The 19,987-nt window shown below is 33.4% G+C and overlaps 1 protein-coding gene across 1 annotated transcript in view; it reads left to right on the top strand.

Annotated features, from left to right (window-relative positions):
• The window catches only part of NIPBL (NIPBL cohesin loading factor), a 185,189-nt gene that overhangs the window by 87,869 nt on the left and 77,333 nt on the right, over window positions 1–19,987 (top strand). Inside the window, exons 8-11 of the mRNA XM_081089955.1 lie at window positions 759–919; window positions 1,871–1,967; window positions 3,579–4,205; window positions 10,912–12,504. Of these exons, the coding sequence (XP_080946081.1) occupies window positions 759–919; window positions 1,871–1,967; window positions 3,579–4,205; window positions 10,912–12,504 (2,478 nt within the window). The remainder of the gene's footprint in view (window positions 1–758; window positions 920–1,870; window positions 1,968–3,578; window positions 4,206–10,911; window positions 12,505–19,987) is intronic.

A 19,987-nucleotide genomic window follows, 5' to 3' on the forward strand; every position in this document is an offset into this window, starting at 1 on the left:
CCAAGCTGTACAGCATGTTACTGTACTGAATACTGCTGGCAATTACAATATGACGTGAGGCCCAATGCACAAATTTGTGCATGGGTGGGGTCCAGCCGGCCCGCCCCATGGGAGCCTGGCCAGCGAGGGTGAGGCAATGCGAGGGTGAGGCAGTGCGGGAGGTTGGCTGACCCTGCCCCCGATGGGTGTGGGGGAGCCGATCAGGGGTGAAGCAGGCCAGGGGGAGAGACTGCGGGAGTTTGGGGGTACCGATCGGGGCCCCTACCTGGCCAGTTGGCTGCTGCAGTGCGCATCATAGCGACTGGTCATTCCAGTCATTTCATCATTCCAGTCACTTGGCTTTTATATATATGTAAATGATAAATATGGGTTTGTTTACACCAGCTTCACCACAAACGTATAAGTAATGCTTTGCACTACAACATTATGATGGCTACAATGTTACAACATCACTAGGTGATAGGAATTTTTCAGCTCTATTATATAATCTTATAGAACCATCATCATACATGCAGTCCTTTGTTGATTCAAACCTCCTTATGAGGTGCATGACTGTAGATCTGAATTATATGATCAGGGTTAACTGTTAATTAAGGACACAGTTAAGATTTGATCAGGCTCTGAAGAGTTAGTACATGAGTGCTCGTTATATTATTCTCTGTAATTTATGTATGTTTAAAATATTTCTTGTGTACAGTTATTGTCCTCTAAGAATTTTAACAGTTTATAAAGCTTTCTTTTATTCTTATTAATTTCAGCATCGGTATCAAGTCCCATTGTTGCAGGTGGTTTGAGAAACATACATGATAATAAAGTTTCTGGTCCGTTGTCTGGCAGTTCAGCTAATCATCATGGTGATAATCCTAGACATGGCTCAAGTGATGACTACCTACACATGGTGCACAGGCTAAGTAGTGACGTATGTAATATATTAGTTGTAATTAAGGTAATAAAGTAGTTCTAATATTTGTTTCATAACCTAGTACTTTAATTCCATAATTTTAAGGATAGCTACTGTATATCAAGGATTATGCTAGGTCTGAGAATCTGGCTATGAACAATATGGTTCCAGTATGTAACCACAGAGCTTAGTCTAGAGCTGGGTTGGTAAACTGGCCAATAGTCTGACTCACAAACTAAAAATGGTTTTTACATTTTCAAAAAGTTTGAAAACAACAATAACAAAAAACATTATGTGACAGAAACTATATGTGGCCTAAAAACCTAAAGTATTTATTAATCTGTTTCTTTATAGAAAATATTAGGCAACTCCTGGTGTAGAGGTTTAGTTTCTCAATGAAGAAATATAATTTTATTTTTAAATATATGCTCACACAAAAATGTTCTCTTATATGTTCACACTAATAAGAACCTTACTTATTAGTACTTAGACCTTTTTTCCTTAAGACCTTTATAAAACTTTTTCCTTGGAATTTAATGTTACTTTGATGATATTAAAATATTCCACATTATGGAAATTTGTCTTGTTATTGTTTTGGTGGTATTATCACAAAAGTTACTTGTATCTAAGGTAATACCAGAGGTGACAGTGGATGCTGCTCTCAAGAAATGTACATTCTGATAGGGTGTTCACAGCTCCTTTTGTAGAAATAGCAAACAAAAGTGGAGTGTACTAGTAATACCCGTTTTCTTATTCATTGCCATGCGTAGGCTGTTGATTCTTTTGGATACACTTTCAATTCTTCTAAGATATACCACGAAGAAAACAGGAAAGTGCAGAAGAATTATGCTTTTGAATTGGTACCAACACTTTACCTGTCAGTAATTTATGTCTTTTATTGGTTCTCTTTAAGATTTCTATAAAGCTTCTCCTATCATTCAAGATACAAATTTTATACTCTATTCTTAGGATGGAGATTCTTCAACGTTGAGGAATGCTGCATCTTTTCCATTGAGGTCTCCACAGTCAGTATGCTCCCCTGCTGGAAGTGATGGAACTCCTAAAGGTATTACTGTAAAATTTCTGTCAGCGTTTCATATTTCAAGTTAATTATAACAACTCAGACATTGTAATTCCGAGTACCAAAAACTATTCTCTTGTTTTTCATTTATTGGAGGAAAAAAACGAATCTGTTCTTACCCCCTATAAACTATGGAGAGTGTCTTTAGATATATACAGTATCATTCTTACTGGATTTTGAAAGAGTGAACTGGAGGATAAGATTTATATCCAGTGATCTTTACAAATCACTAATTTCTTACCTCATTTTAACATTTGAAATTATCCTTCAGCTTTCTCTATCCTCCGCACTCCAGCCACATACCCCACACAAAAAAAACTTTATTTCACATTGAATTTGCCATTTTTCTCTTACTTCTTTCATGGATTTTTTTTCTTAATTAGCTCCCCTCTCTGCTCGCTTATTTCTCAGGATTTCCATTATTAGACTTAATCTTTCACTGTACTTTTTTTCTTAACTATCTTACTCAGTTTTGGTAACAGCATTGATTACTTTCCCTAACAGGATTCCCAAGTCAGATTTATGTATTATGGAAACCACTTAAATATTTATATACTTAAACAGTAAAATCTTAATTTAAGACAAGTCTAGGTTTAATTTATTTTTATAAAGCACTTGCATCTTAACCAACTTTTATAATTTCCTATGGATTTTAAAACTTTTAATAAACTAATGGCAAGAAATATATTGTATACATTATTCAGATATAATTATGCTTTCGTTTCTGAAGTATAACGATGTTATTTTCCCTCATCAGCTAGCTAACTAAAAGTTTTGCATTTGATTAGCATTTTAAAACCTCTTACATAGCATTTGTTAATTTAATGGTATCTGGACTGAAGATATTTTTATTGAGCCTTGAAATTTGTTAAACTTGCATAGTTTTCTAATAAGAAGCTAAAGAGAGAATGATGTTAAGTGGAGAGGCATAGAGAAGACCACATAAAAGCATGAATCAATACTTTACCAACAGTTTGTGAAGTTAATGAAGACTAATTATAATTTTTCCCACTTAGTTTTCTTATGCAAGTAAGTATTCAATTGACTAGTCAGTAGGATTAATTTTTAATTTGACAAACTTAGTTTTACTTCAGATATGTCCATTTTTTCTAGATGATCAGTGGAATAATAAAGATTATCATACCAGAATATTTGTGTTATATTGTCTATAGAAACAAGAAACTCATTTGTCATTTTCAAGCTAAGTATTTATATTTTACTGGGACAAATTAGAAATAATACTGGTATGGAAAATGATAGCCATACTTGGATTGAAACCTGGATCATCTCCCAGCAAGCTAACAGACCATAGTGGGACAAGTCTTTAAGCTTTCTTTTTGTATTTTGTAAATAAGTAGCTTAGATTAGATAATTTCCTAATATTTTTTTCTAGCATCACTCTTATAATTTACTAGAGACCCGAAGCACGAAATTTGTGCAATCGGCCCTCGCAGCCCCAGCTTCGTACAGAAGGCCGTTTGGCCGTCCAGTCTAATTAGCATATTATGCTTTTATTATAGATTATTTCTATCACAATATAAGAAAATGTAAAATTATCATAACTATTCATTCCTGCATGTTGAAATGTTTTTCTAGGGTCAAGACCACCATTAATCCTACAATCTCAGCCTCTACCTTGTTCATCACCTCGAGATGTTCCACCAGATATCTTGCTTGATTCTCCAGAAAGAAAACAAAAGAAGCAAAAGAAAATGAAATTAGGCAAGGATGAAAAAGACCAGAATGAGAAAGCTGCAATGTATGATATCATTAGTTCTCCATCCAAGGACTCTACTAAACTTACATTAAGACTCTCTCGTGTAAGGTCTTCAGACATGGATCAGCAAGAGGATATGCTTTCTGGTATGGAAAATAGCAATGTTTCAGAAAATGATATTCCTTTTAATGTGCAGTACCCAGGACAGACTTCAAAAACGCCCATTACTCCACAGGATGTAAACCGCCCACTAAATGCTGCTCAGTGTTTGTCGCAGCAAGAACAAACAGCATTCCTTCCAGCAAATCAAGTGCCTGTTTTACAACAGAACACTTCAGTTGCTACCAAACAGCCCCAGACTTCTGTGGTACAGAATCAGCAACAGGTATCACAACAGGGACCTATATACGATGAAGTGGAATTGGATGCATGGGCTGAAATTGAGCGAATAGAGAGAGAATCAGCTATTGAAAGGGAGCGCTTTTCAAAAGAAGTTCAAGATAAAGGTAAAATAAACTCATTCCTACCACTTCTTTCTCTGAGCAAATATAATGTCAAAAAAGTATTTTTAAGTTACTCTTATTTTCCTCATTATATTTTATAATTCTTTGTTTCTCTCTTCTATATTTTTATTACTAATGCTCGTACCTCAAATTAACTTCTTAATTTCATTTTTATCTGAAACAACTGAGATTTGGTAATTCTATAATACAGATTCATCACCTATTATGTACCAAGTGATTTTACTGGTGCTTGGCTACTAAAGCATTTTTATATCTCATGCATTGTTCACAAGTTAGGTTCATATAGTTTTGTATTTTAACCTTTTTTTATTTGCTAAAACAATGTTAACTGCTGTAGAATTATTTTGAATCAGTTACATAAGAAAAGTGTGTATGTATGCTTATTATATAGCTAGAGTCCTGATGCACAAAATTCATGCCAGGGGCTCAGCCCTCAAAGCCGCAGTGGCTGCCTTGGCCCTCACAGCCCCGGCTTCATCCGGAAGGTCATCTGGAAGGTCATTTGGCTGTCTGGTCTAATTAGCATATTACACTTTTATTGTTATAGATTAGATTTTTTTTGTTTGTTTGTTTGTTTTTTAAATATATTTTATTGATTTTTTACAGAGAGGAAGGGAGAGAGAGAGTTAGAAACATCGATGAGAGAGAAACATCGATCAGCTGCCTCCTGCACTTCCCCCACTGGGGATATGCCCGCAACCCAGGTACATGCCCTTGACCGGAATCGAACCTGGGACCTTTCAGTCCGCAGGCCGACGCTCTATCCACTGAGCCAAACCGGTTTCGGCATAGATTAGATGTTTTATGTGGTTTTTCTACCATCTCTTCATTATGTGACCTTTTTTCTAATAAAAATTATGAAAAGAATTTTAAGTTAATATTAAATAAGAAACCTTCAGGATCAAAGATCTTTTGTTTATAATTACAGACAAGTGTTCCCTATTGTCTGATTAGTATATTAGGATGGAGTTTCAAGACACATGTTCTATGAGTTTGTGGACTTTTTTTTTACTGCTTACTAAATAATTATAATCAAATGAAAGCTCCCTATTAAGTTCTTGATTATTTTAAGAGGTAGAAGTTAGTAATAAAATTTATGTACTTGCTGTCTTCACAGGTCAGCATATAAATACCTGATTATCCAAACCAAAGCATACTTTATCATTTACTTTTATAGTTTAACTAGAGACCCAGTGCATGAAATTCATGCATGGGTAGGGTCCCCTGGCGATCAGGGCCAATCTGTGGGATGACCAGCGGGGTGATCAGGGCCCTCACTCGCACCTGCCTTGGCCTGGCACCATGCACTCACCAGCCCCACCCCCCACCACCACCAGTCAACTCCCTCTGTGGTTTGACTGGTGGGGCAATCAGGGGCCCACACTCCCACCCACCTTGGCTGATCTGGCGGTGCCTGCTCACTGGCCCTGCTTCCCACCACCGCTGCTGCTGGTCGGGGCCTGTGGGCTGGGGTCAGCTCCTTCGTTGAGCATCTGCCCCCTGGTGGTCAGTGCACGTCATAGCAACTGGTCATTCTGCTGTTTGGCCTATTTGCATATTAGGGTTTTATATAGATAGATAAGGTTATATTTTCCCAGTAATTATAAAATAAAACTTAATGTTGAGGAGAACTCATTTTTAGATTTGATTTGTTCATATATGACAGGATTATTTCTAGATAATTGTGTTCCTATACTAATAAACATACTGAAGATTTGTATTATATTTCCTATCATGATGGCTTTTTAAAATGTTATTGCAAAAATAGACTGTATTAACTGTTGTATTATAATGTTTTCTAAATATAGAAATCACAGGAGTCAGTGCAAGTAAAGAGATTGCTAGAAATTTTCATTTTATTGACTAGGGAACTGGAATGATTTTTTTAACTAGTAAATCATTAATGTTAAAGAGGAAATAAAAGTGTTTGCTTGTACTTCCCCTTTGTTTAGTGGTATGGGGTTCAGGAAATAAATATACTATGGGGGTTCCAAAATATATCTCCTATAGCCTCTTATAAAAGTATATGCATGCCAAATGAGGAGAGTAGTAGTATTTAGCTTCTCTTGATAATATCAACATAGTCCAAAGTCCTGAATTCTGTGACGGTTTTTCAGAAAACAAAATTGTAATTTCTTGACCAAGAATTAATTGTTAATTCTTGAGGACTGAATTCTTTTGTACAACATTTTATTTAATGGGTATTTTTGGAAAATTGAGTATAATTTTTCAAATGATTTTTAAAAATTGTTCGTAGGAACAAAAACAGGAAATGGTGAACTTCTGGTCGTTGTGTTTTACCTTTCCTGAACTTTTATTGTATTCTATTTGTTGAAGCCAAAGTTTTTACATATAAAATTTGAATGAAGATAAGGATAGTAAATAGGGCTAATCGACTTTTAGCAAACTTATTTTAGACCATTAACTTATCTTAGGGAGAGAATAACAAAAGCAATAAACAGCATACTGTTCTTTCAAAAACTTTTATAATATGTATTTTAGGGGGTTTTTTTTATATTTCTTTATTGATTTTAGAGAGGAAGGGAAAAGGAGAGAGAGATAGAAACATCAACGATGAGAGAGAATCATTGATCGGCTGCCTCCTGCACGCCCCACACTGGGGATTGAGCCAGCAACCCAGGCATGTGCCTTTGGCCAGAGCCGAACCTGGGACCCTTCAGTCCTCAGGCTGACGCCCTATCACTGAGCCAAGCCTGCTAGGGCTGTATTTTACTTTTAAATATCTGATTAACTTATGGCAAATATAATTGAAAAGTTAAAGAGCAGAGTTGACTTAGAATTTTGAGCTCTGTAAGTTGAGTTACAGAGGTATCTGGTGTTATAGGATTAAAGGCAAAAATGTTTATTAGAGCTACCTGATTTTTAATTTGCTTTAGATGAATTTAATATGTATGTTTTCCAAAATTGGTTATTCTGATTTTGATGACCTCATATTAGTGCTGACATTTCTAACTTGCTTTCTGAAAGCCATGTTCCCATTATTTCTTGGCTTTATTTGAAAACCTTTGGAATTTAGGTACTACCTAGCACCTTTGATTTGAACCATGTCATTTTGTATTCAGTTTTTGCGTTGTGTGATGGGATAGTGTTTTATATATAAGCAAGTTATCTTGAGATTTTGGAAAATTAACTGTTTGGTATTTTGCCCCACAATTGCAAATGAGATCATAAATAAAAGCCAAATTTTCTGAAGTGGTTGGTTTTAGTCAGCCCTTGAGAGATGAAATACTTCTTGAAATGAATTTATCACTAGTAACCACTACATTATAAGACTAAATCATAAAATTGCTATTTACTATATTCTAAAGCTGGACATTGAGAACTTTTTTATAACTATTGTATTGGTGGTGGTAAGGAGCAAAAAAAAAAAAAAAAACTGCTTTGGTCTACTGAGAGCTCTACTTTAGGTTCTGAACTTGTTTCTGTTATATTCATTTGTTACGAGAGAAGCATTCACTTCAATAGACCAGAAATATGAAAATCTGTATCTTGTAATATTAGAAACATGATTTGATACTTGTGAAATTTGAGAAGAGGAATAGAGTACTCTCAAGAAATATTCACCTAATAAGTGGTAGAACCTAATACCACACATGTCTTCTGTTCCACACATAGGAGACATTTTTCTGGCTGCTGGATATTTATTTCCCTTTGTCCTGTTCTCTCTCATATGGATAGTCTTATATACACTGATAGGTTAACTCTCTGTAAGTTAATTTTTTATAGTATTCTTAAAGGACACTTTTCTCAGTCTTCTACTCATGTTAACATCTGTAATTACATAAATTAAATTTTAAAGGCTCTTCATCTTTGCTTCTGGAATAACCTACCATAGACATTAATATCTTCTTCATGTGCTGAAAATTCCTGCTTTCTTTTGTCAAAGAGGGGTTTCTTTGTTTATCTTTGCCTAATTTCATCTTTTCCCAAGGTCCACTTTCCATGTTAGCAAGTATAAGGAATGGCCTAGCTATACTAATTTTTTTATCATATTACAATATTCTTGCACTGTGACCCTCATAAGAAGTAAATTACTACCTGCTGTCATTTGAAATAAGAGACTGGGATTTTGAATATGAATAGGGCAATTAACCACTGTTAATTGTACTGTGGTTTAGGGGTGCATGTTTTCATTTTTCATAATGGACTACTATGTGTATAATTGTTGTGATTCCTAACTTAAGTGTTTTTAGTTATCACGTGCAGTAGATTTAAGCAAGTGTTATACTTTGTTTCTTATAAGCATAATAATCTGGATCTTATTTTCAGAATATTAGCATCTGGATGACAGGTGATGTTGGTTTAAGCATTTTCTTCAGGATTATATACATTCTGATAGTTAATCTTATGGTTCCCAATGCTAAACAGGACTTAAAGATAAACAGTGTCCCAAATATTAAAATTATTCTTCATAGAGATGGTTTTCCATCACTAGATGAAGGTTATGATGTAATGAAGAGTAATGACAGAAGTGACCTATGCAGATTCAGAGCCACTTTACAGGAACAAGTTCATGTTGGAACTGAATTAGATCAATTGAATCAGAACCTGCATGTTCTTAACGTGTCCAATAATCCTTGCAGCAGTAATGGAATTTTTCACAGTTTTACAGAAGAGGTGACATACTGTTCAGTAGTTGAAAAATTAAAACTTTCTAATTAGCAATATTTTATGCATAATGCAGTAAATTATCAGATCTTTCCCAATCCTAATATATTACTCTTATGCAAATGCTTTCATGATTTTTTATTATAAATAATTACAACATCCATAGTTTAAGGTAACTAAATCAAACATGGTAACTTCTTTGAAATTAAACTATTTGCTAAATAAGTTAATGATCTATAAATGCTTTAGTATGTTGTAATTCTTTAAAATTTAGCCTTCAAGATATTTTAATGTTTTTCTGAAAGACAGATTGCTCATGTTAATAAAAGCATGAGCCAAAGATTTCTTAAGAGAAATCTTCAGATGCCTGAGATCTGTCATAGTTTTAAGAACTTTCACAAAGCATATTTTTTGAAAAATAAAAACATTTAGATTATACTAGATTTAAATTTAAATTTCTAGATTCCTATTGTAAACTTTTAAGGATTAAGTATAATGTGATAAAGCATCCTATAAAATTCTGTAAATATAACTTAATTCTGAATGTTGTTGTTTTTAGTTATTGATGCAAAAAGCTTCATCTAAGTTTTACCAGATTAACTAGGGAAGACAGTCTAATGATAATATACGTTATTATTATCATTGTTATTATCATCATATGGAGTATATGCGATGGTAGATTGACTTCTGAATAACTGAAAAAGCAGAATGACTTTATTCTACAAAATTATTAACAAATATCTGAAGTAAATTTTACTGGTATTTGATTAGATTTAAACTGGATGAATTTCTTCTAACTTTGAAAACAAAATGATGGAACTTTGGTGTATAAAAGCAGTATTACCATTAAAAAATTTTTTCAGAACTTAATTCCCTAATGATAAGGGGCTGTTTTTTAGTGTCCAGTTTGACTTTATCCTTGTCATACTGTTTTGCTTAAATGAATTATATCATATTAATAAATATATAAGAGAATCTAGAAGTTCTCCTGTAAAAATGACTTAAAATGTCTTAAAACAGAGCCAGGCAATTCAGCAAGTAAATAGTATAGCAGGAAAACCTCAAGGTGCTATAACTATTCCCAAGAACTAATTAGAGATTTAATTTATAGAAAATGACTTAACAGCCTCTTAAGGTTTAATCATGCACAGAAATACAAAGTTGTTAAAATTTCCTTGACATTTTACTGTGGTGGTGGATTTGTGTTTGTTTGTATTTTTGTCTTTACATTTCAGAATACTGTAAATAATTTCTTACTGCGGCCAAGATATAGACCCCTAGAAATTTACGTTGAAGAGCCCAGCCATTTTTCCTCAGTGGAAGTTGCTGATGGCAGGATTTATCTAAAAAGTCCATTTATGCTTTCATTTTTATACTTAAATGCTACCTTATTTTAAATATACTTCTGTGTATTAGCTTTTAAATTCCATTTGTGCTGTTGACACCTTGAAGAATTTGAATCCTGGATCAAAGGTTAATGAACTATTAAATTTTTTTCGTACTCTCCTCATTTGTTTTTTACAGTGGCATGGTTTCTATTTTCTTTTGGGCTTTATTCTTTTCTATACTTTCCTACATATTGTAAAGTTCACATTTTCTTTTTAATATGTTGGCAGATTTACGTCTCTGTAGTTTTGGGTTAATGGTTAAAATGAGAATACATGATTTATAACTGGTTGCCTTATTGATATATAAGGAATGTGGTTTATCTTTATCATATACAAACAAAAATATGTTTGTATTTAATGTATTTTAAGTTCCATTTATTTTATATTCTTAGGCTTACTTATATACTCAACAAGTATGCTATTAAATTTTTTTTTTTGCTATAGTCACTAACATTTATTGAGATATAGCAAGCATGAATATTTCCTCAAAACTTGGTTTAAAAATATATCATTCGTGCCTACTATTTTATATATGCATATTGATATTTGCATTCATCACATTTTTTAAAAACATTATGACTTTAAAAAATAGCCAAAATTCATATGGTTTTTTAAATAAGATAAGAATATATGTCTATTACTGATATTGAATATTTATCTTTAAATTTCAGATAAGCCTTTGAAAAAAAGAAAACAAGATTCTTACCCACAGGAGGCTGGGGGTGCTACAGGAGGTAATAGACCAGCTTCTCAGGAGACGGGTTCTACGGGAAATGGGTCAAGGCCAGCATTAATGGTTAGCATTGATCTTCATCAGGCAGGAAGAGTGGACTCTCAGGCTTCTGTAACTCAGGATTCAGACTCCATAAAAAAGCCTGAAGAAATCAAGCAATGTAATGATACACCTATTTCTGTTCTTCAAGAAGATATTATTGGAAATCTTAAATCTATGCCAGAAAACCATCCTGAGACTCCTAAAAAAAAGTCTGATCCTGAGCTTTCAAAGAGTGAATTAAAACAAAATGAAAGTGGATTGGCCGAAGCTAAACCAAATGAAAATAGATTGGTGGAGACAAAATCAAGCGAAAGTAAGTTAGAAATGAAAATTGAGACACAAACAGGAGAACCTAAAAAGAATGAGAGCAGAACTACAGAATCCAAACAAAATGAGAGCACCGCAACCGAGCCTAAACAGAATGAAAATAGACTATCGGACACAAAACCAAATGACAACAAACAAAATAATGGCAGATCAGAAACAACAAAGTCAAGACCTGAAACCCCAAAGCAAAAGAGTGAAAGCCGACCTGAAACTCCAAAACAAAAGAGTGATGGGCGTCCTGAAACCCCAAAACAAAAGGGTGATGGGCGGCCTGAAACTCCAAAGCAAAAAAGTGAAGGTCGGCCTGATACACCAAAACATAGGCATGAAAATAGGAGGGATTCTGGAAAGCCATCAACAGAGAAAAAGCCTGAAGTGTCTAAACATAAACAGGATATTAAATCTGATTCACCTCGGTTAAAATCAGAACGAGCTGAAGCCTTAAAGCAAAGACCTGATGGACGATCAATTTCTGAATCACTAAGACGTGACCATGATAGTAAGCAGAAATCAGATGACAGGAGTGAATCAGACCGACATCGGGGGGATCAGTCTAGAGTTCGAAGACCAGAAACATTGAGATCCTCCAGTAGAAATGAACATGGCACTAAATCTGATGGTTCAAAACCTGATAAACTAGAAAGAAAAAACAGACATGAGTCAGGGGACTCGAGGGAAAGACCATCTTCTGGAGAGCAAAAATCAAGGCCTGACAGTCCTCGTGTTAAACAAGGAGATTCTAATAAATCAAGACCTGATAAGCCTGGTTTCAAATCACCAAATAGTAAAGATGACAGAAGGACAGAGGGTAACAAGAGTAAAGTAGACAGTAATAAAGCACACACTGATAATAAGGCAGAATTCCCAAGTTATTTGTTGGGTGGCAGGTCTGGTGCATTGAAGAATTTTGTCATTCCAAAAATCAAAAGGGATAAAGATGGAAATATTACTCAGGAGACAAAGAAAATGGAAATGAAAGGAGAACAGAAAGACAAAGTAGAAAAAATGGGATTAGTTGAAGATCTAAATAAAGGAGCTAAGCCTGTAGTTGTCCTGCAAAAACTGTCTTTGGATGATGTTCAGAAACTTATTAAAGATAGAGAGGACAAATCACGAAGTTCCCTTAAACCTATCAAGAATAAACCATCAAAGTCAAATAAAGGTAAGAATAATTATACTGATATCATTTGTATTCTAATCAGTTTTCCTTTACATATTAGGGTTACTAAAGATTAAAAAAATGGAAATTTACCAAAATTGAAACACCACTACATGAAAATATAACGTTGATGCAAAATAACAGTGAATTTTTTTTTTTTTGGTAATATAGATAAAAAAATTCTCAATAAAAGTTCTTTATCTCCCAGTCTTACTTGAACTACTTACCGTAGTTATAATTTTTACTAGTTGGTACACAGTGATAAGTTTTTTTGCTATTTAGTTATTTTAGGTATTTTTGAAAGTTGCCTGTGAGTCAAGTGAATTATGAGAATGGATGTATTTAACAACTTTCTAACAAGTTAACTGTAGAGATATTTCATTCTATAATGAGGTAATAAATTGAATTTTAATTTCTAACATCTCAATTGAACTGTACAGTATACAAAAATCAATGTTATAAATGTTTAAAGACTGTACAGTGTTTCAATACTGTTTTCTTACAGACTTATCTCTGAGTTAATTATTGATTATTGATGAATAGTTTGAATTTATATAGTTTAGTTATATAAAAGTTTTTTGTTTTGGGGTTGTTGTTTTTTTGCAGAAAAGATGGCCAGTGACAAATGTTTTGTTTAAAAATATATAGTTTAGCTCTTTTTTATGGAAAAGTAAGAGGGAATGATATGTACCTCAAATTGGGTTAAATAATTAGTTTGTGAGGTGTTTTGCTTTGCGTTTTGTATGGTTGCTGAGTTAAATTCTCCATATACTTGAGTAAGTTGTATTTTTTCCAGGGGTGGGGGTGGGGGAAATGGGGGTCTTAAGTGCTGAAAAGAGTGGCAGTTTGTACAGAAAGTATAACTTTTTTCTTTCTTTTTTTTATGTATACTACTTTATAGGTAGGTAGGTAGGTAGGTAGGTAGATTGATAGATTGATGGAGAGAGAGATGCTGCAGTGTGGCAAGACCTAATATTTTACCCATGAAATATCACTATAGTTCTTAAGGCAATAAAGGAGAACATTTATTTGATTTTTAAGTTCTAATTCTTTGAAAAGTTCATTAAATAAAAACTTAGATTTATACTTATAAGCAAACATGAATGGAATTACGCTATCCTTGATGGTAGTCACCTGTTTCATTAGGCTATTTAAATTGAAATTAGTTTAAACTAAATAAAATTTAAAATTCACATCCTTAATAGCCACATGTGGCAAGAGGGTACCTTATTAATGCAGATAGAGAACATTTACATCATCAGAGAGTTGTGTATTAGGAGATATAGAAGTTGTAATGGTTATTTTTGTAAAATGCTGTTGTGCCTTGTCTATCTTAAAAAGCTTATTAAAACATAGTGTTATTACTAAGAACTCTTAAAAAAGTAGCTTGTTATAACTAATCTATTTTTATTCTTACTTGGTCTTCATTAAACATTTACTTTTCACTGTTAATTTATTTGTGTTTTTTTCTTTCAAAAATGAAAAAGATTGCTTTTGAATCACTAATATTTGTATTTTAGTGAAATTTTCAGATTTCTTTTTTAATCCTCACTTGAGGATATGTTTTTATTTTTAGAGAGAGAGTGGGGGGGGGGAGAGAGAGAGAGAGAGAGAGAGAAACAGTTGCTATTCGTATGTGCCCCAACCTAGGTATGTGCCATGAAAAGGAATTGAACCCTTAACCCTTCTGTGCATAAGACAATGCTCCAACCAACTGAGCCACACTGGCCAGGGCAAAACTCAGATTTAAAATTATGACAACCAGACCTACAAAAATAATTAACATTTCAGCTTTAATTAATTGTTTTTATTTTCTAAGAGTGCATCTTAAATTCTGATTGAAAGTTTGGGAGTGGTATATATGTATATGTAGTAAAGAGTATACTTAAAGCAATTTTAGAAAGATCAGATGGAAAGTGGTACCCTTTTGTCAACCTTGGTCTCGACCATCCTTTTCTCTCCTGCCATCTGTCATCTTATGCTAGCCTTGCTTTCTAAGCTCTGTTTTAACAATGAATCTTTGCAACTGAACATCAACAAATTAATATATCTCCTCGTTAGTAACTCTTGCATTATTTCCTGTGGTTTTTACATGTAATTTCATTGCCTGTGAATGTGATCTTTTTAGTACCAATCCTTGTTTCTCCTAAATGTACTTTTAACACAAATATATATACTAGATATGTTTTTTTGGTGAGTGAGTAGGCTATCTAGGTGCGTCTGTCTGCCTGTTAGTAATGTGTGTGCATGTGCATATGTATGTATGTGCATATGTATGTGTTTGTGTGTGTATACACATATATATATATGTACAAAGGCTGTTAAATCGCGTTGTTTACCCATATCTTCAGAAAAAAATCACTTCTACTGTCATGGTAAACAACCTGCTTCCCTATTTATAATGGTCTGGCCCTCTAGCTACTTCATTGCGAAATTATAGCTAATTTGTCTACAAACGTCAGGTGGTCATAATAATCTGGCCACTCAGTGTATGTGTATATAAACACATATATTAATCTATCTGCAATTATAAGTGGACCTTTTATCAAAACTCTGATTTCAGTGCTTAGGTTCATTTCAAGATCCCATATAGATAATTTTTGCTTTACTTAGACCTTAAAATTCATATCTATTATTTTTTAGTAATGAATTAATTTTGGTTTTATCTTAGATTTCTGCTAAGTTAGCATGTCAGTGTTATACATATGGGTTTTTTAAAATTACATGCATAGTTGTAGATTACTGACCCTTTGTAATATGTTTTACTTGGGATTTACTTTGGAGAGTCACAGAAAATCATCCATTTTGACATTGCTGTTTTCTAGTAAAGGAATTAGGCTGAACATTGCTGGAATACTCTTGTGGTTAATTCCTAAGTCAAAGTTTTTGGTAGGTTGTGTGGATTTTTTTCAGAAGAGCCATAAAATTTCATCCTTAAAGTATTTTATCTGATGTGCATATTTAAAATATTTATTCTTTAGAGTAAGTTGAAATTTGTTGAATATGCTTTACCGGTAAATTTTGAATGGTAGCGATATAGATTTATGACTCCTGTATAGATTACTTATTTTGTCTTTTGTGTGAACTTATTAAATGTAAAGTGATATTGTTACATTTGCTTTGATTTCTGTAGGGATATGTGTATATCCTTAGTACCTAGCATAATACATTGTATATAATAAGAGCATATTAAGTGCCTACTTAATGAATAGAGACTGTATTGCCACCATGTTCTGAAAAGGTTTTTGTTTGTAAATTAAAATTGTGTTTCCGTCCTTTGTTTCTGTCAGTAGAACCTAGTTTGAGATATATTTAATTTTCAACTTTCTATTCCCTAAACTTTGTAATGACTCTTTCACTCTGTCAACTACCTAGTTTTTATTAAGATTCAGAGGAGACCTAATCATATTCATGTCATTTTAATTTACCCTTTACCTTTATTTTGCTCCATAACTGTTACAAGATTGGCTCAGTAATAGTTCCGTTCTCTTGCTTATGTCATCTTCCCAGTCTGTCACCATCATCTAGTTTCTTCCTTGCCATTCGGAGGAATGGGGATAGAGAACCAACATAACCTTTGTAAAAACTTTAACATTTAAAAAAATACTTGTCTATTAAAATATGTTGAATGCAAAAATAATATATTATTAAAATATTTTGCTAAGAATATTATCCTAATATACCCTAATGTACAATATATCTCTAAATTAAATAAAGTTATGAGATCTTTAAGACCATCATGATCATCGACTAACATGTTTTAAAAATGTTAACAGCTTAGTATCAGTAGTTATACACGTTAACAGTTTGATTTTTTACATTCCAGAGTGTCTCAAAATAGCTAAGCTTAATATCCAAGGAAATTATTTTGTTCGTCCTTCTAATAACTAGTTTTCCATCACTTGCTTTCAAAAAATACGCCATACCACCTGTTATTTGAGATTATAGCCTTTAAATTGTAGTGCTTTGATTAGCTAATGATTGTAGTCATTAGGGACACTTATTTCACCTCATTTATGGCAGTTATTATCAAATGTTGATCACTGAAATACATTAGCTAGTTGCTTTTTATGTAGCACTGAATAGTCTAGTTGGATTATGTTTTGGACTCTAACCTGTAAATTTGAAAGTACTGTTTTTGAGAGTGACTTTTTGGCATAGTTTATGAATTCCTAAGTTGAGGAATTTTTGGTAAAGTATGTAGGATTGTAATATTCAGAATCTTTAATAATACTGTAATAGAAATTTATTTTGGTTCATTTGATTAGTTTTATAAAATACTTTTCTGAAAAACTCAAGCTTTTAGTTTTGTAAAGACTATCAGCAGTGATATCTTTAGGAAGTGTTTGGATAATATTTTAGTACAGAAGTTGGCTTAATATATACCTAGCTGTTGTTGAGTGTGATTTTAGAGTACTCTTTAAAAAATTTTTTGTCCATGATTTCCATTCACAAAATTTTTTTGGTCCAAAATTTGCTTAGTAGATAATTGACAATGTTAATTTAAAGAGATTTATTACGTAGAAATATCTTTTCATAAAAATTAAATGTATTAAAGTTTGCTAATGGTGTTCTCTCCTTTTCATTCCATATCTCAAGCCAGCCTGAGGACATAGGTTCTATAAATCTGTTGAAATATACATGATTGAGGGGTGAGGAGATAGCAAATAATTCTGAGCGAACCTATTTATGAAGAACTGGTCATTACTCTAACATACTGAATTCCCTTTTCAAAAAAAAGTTATGAAAACCCTACCCTACAAGACCCTCATACAGATATTATAATAATAAATCCCTACTTGATATTATATATAGTATAGTACAGTCCAGTCCAGAGGTCCTCGGGTTACGTCGGAGATCCGTTCCTACGGCGCGACGTAATGTGATATTCGCCGTAAGTTGGAACCCACCTACAAACTATATATATATCCCACGTTCAAAGGCTGTTAAATCACGTTTTTTACCCATATCTTCAGAAAAAAATCACTTCTACTGTCGTGGTAAAGAACCTGCTTCCCTATTTATAATGGTCTGGCCCTCTAGCAACTTCACGAAATTATAGCTAAGTTGCCTACAAACGTCAGGTGGTCATAATAATCTGGCCACCCAGTGTAAGCACCTACATTACTCACATGGAGCACATACACAGCAGTAATGAAGTGAAACAGCAAAACAAAATTAAAAGAAAGTTAACAATTCCTGACCTTTACTTGTGGTAAGTAAATAAAAAACACAAAGCACATATGTACATACGTCAAAATGATGGTACTTTTTTTTTAATATAAATACTGTAAATGGGAGATGGCAACGTAACCATGAAACAAGGTACAGCAAGTCTGATGTAATCCGACTGCCTGTATAGTATAGTATAACCTCGTATGCTATTAGTATACTACTATAGTAACAAGTTAATATTATATAGCATAATATATCCTGGTATATATGTATAGTATAATATATTGTGGTATAGTGTAATATCAAGTAGGTATTCATTATTTTAAAGCTCTTTCTAGAATAAGAGAATTCAGTGTGTTAGAGTAATGGTATATAATATACAATATGCAGTATATATAACATAACAGTATATGATATATTATGATATAATATGCATTTGACCTTAGAACAAACTGGGGATTTGGAGTACCAACTCCCATGCAGTCTAAAATTGGCATGTAACTATAGTCTTCTCTCCAGTATGTGGATTCCCAATCACAGAGTTAACCCTTGAAAAACACGAGTTTGAACTGTGTGGGTCAATTGATTGCACTGGTCATTGAAAAAAAAATTGCATACATGTGGACCCACACAATTCAAACCTGTGTTGTTTAGAGATCAGTTGTCAAATAGATACCCTCCACCAACCATAAAATTTAGCATTCTCTGACTTCTATTGTACTAACTTTTGAAAATTCTTCATTAAGCCCAATATAAATTATAGTACAAAGAGCACTAGAATCAGACCCTTGGACAAATCATAACCTTTTAAAAGCCTTGGTTCATTAACTTTTAAAATGGAGAAACCAGTTTTCTTCCTACTTCATACAGTGTATAAGGACCAAAATCAATCTTATAGTAAGAGCTAAAATCTGTCCATTTCTTTTAATATAAAAAAATAGTCATCCAATTTTAATTGAATTTTAATAAAATAATTTTTGAAAATTAGTTTTGTGTATATATACATTATATTTATTATATATTTGAAGCTGCTGCTGTCACCATTTATTTTCAGTTTTATTGAGATATAATTAACATGTAACATTTATTAAAGTGTATAAAATAATTTTTGGTATATGTGTGTATTGTGAAATGATTACCAAATAAGATTAGTTAATGTTCAGTAGCTATATTTTTTCTTATGACAATAATTTTTAAGATTTGTTTTCTTAACTTTTTTGTTTAATATATTTTTATTGATTTCGGAGAGGAAGGGAGAAATAGAAATATCAATGATGCGAGAGAATCATTGATTGGCTGCCTCCTGCACTCTGCACACTAGGGATCAAGCCCACAACCTAGGCATGTGCCCTGACCAGGACTCAAATCGTGACCTCCTGGTTCATAGGTCAACCACTGAGCCTTGGTGCAATGACCATGGGAGTGCAGGTATCTCTTTAGTGATTTTGTTTTCTTCAGATATATACTCAGAAGTGGAATTACTTGATCATATGGTAGTTTTACTTTGTTTTTGTTTTTTCTGTGGAACTTTTATACCACTTTCTATAGTGGCTGCACCAGTTTACATTCCCACAAACCATGCACTGAGGTTCCATTTTTTCCACATCCTCGCAAACATTTGTTATTTACTGTCTTTTTTATAATAGCCACTAGAGGCCTGTTGCACGAAGAGATTCGTGCAGTAGGCCTTCATTCCCCTGCCTGCCGGCACTGGTTTCCTCCGGCACCCGGGACCCGGGCCTTTGGTCTGGCCACAGCGAGTCTTCAGTCTTCAGTCTTCACTCTTCACTCCGGCTGGAGCCTTCAGCCTTCGCTCTGTGCCTACGTATGCAAATTAACCACCATCTTTGTTGGGTTAATTTGCATAGTCTCTGATTGGCTGGTGGGCGTAGCAGAGTGACACCAATTTGTATTTTCTCTTTTATTAGTGTAGATTATAATAGTGTGAGGTGCTATCTCACGGTTTTGATTTGCATTTCCCTGAATGTTTTTGTTGTCTTTGTTTTTGGTGTCAAATCCAAAAAATCATTGTCGAGTATCTTACTGCCCATGTTTTCTTTTAGGAGTTTTATGGTTTCAGGTCATACTTTGAAGTCTTTAATCTACTTTGAGTTGATTTTTGTTTGTGGTGTAAAATAGTGATTCAGTTTTATTCTTTTACATATGGCTGTCCAGTTCTTCAACACCATTTATTGAAGTGACTATCCTTTCCCCACTGAATATTCTTGACTCCTTTTGTGGAAATTAACTGATCATATATATGTGGGTCTAATTCTGGGCTTATTCTGGTCTATATGTCTGCTTTTATGTC

Source organism: Myotis nattereri (genome assembly GCF_964212035.1).
Source record: "Myotis nattereri genome assembly, chromosome: 4".
NCBI classification, from domain to species: Eukaryota; Metazoa; Chordata; class Mammalia; order Chiroptera; family Vespertilionidae; genus Myotis; species Myotis nattereri.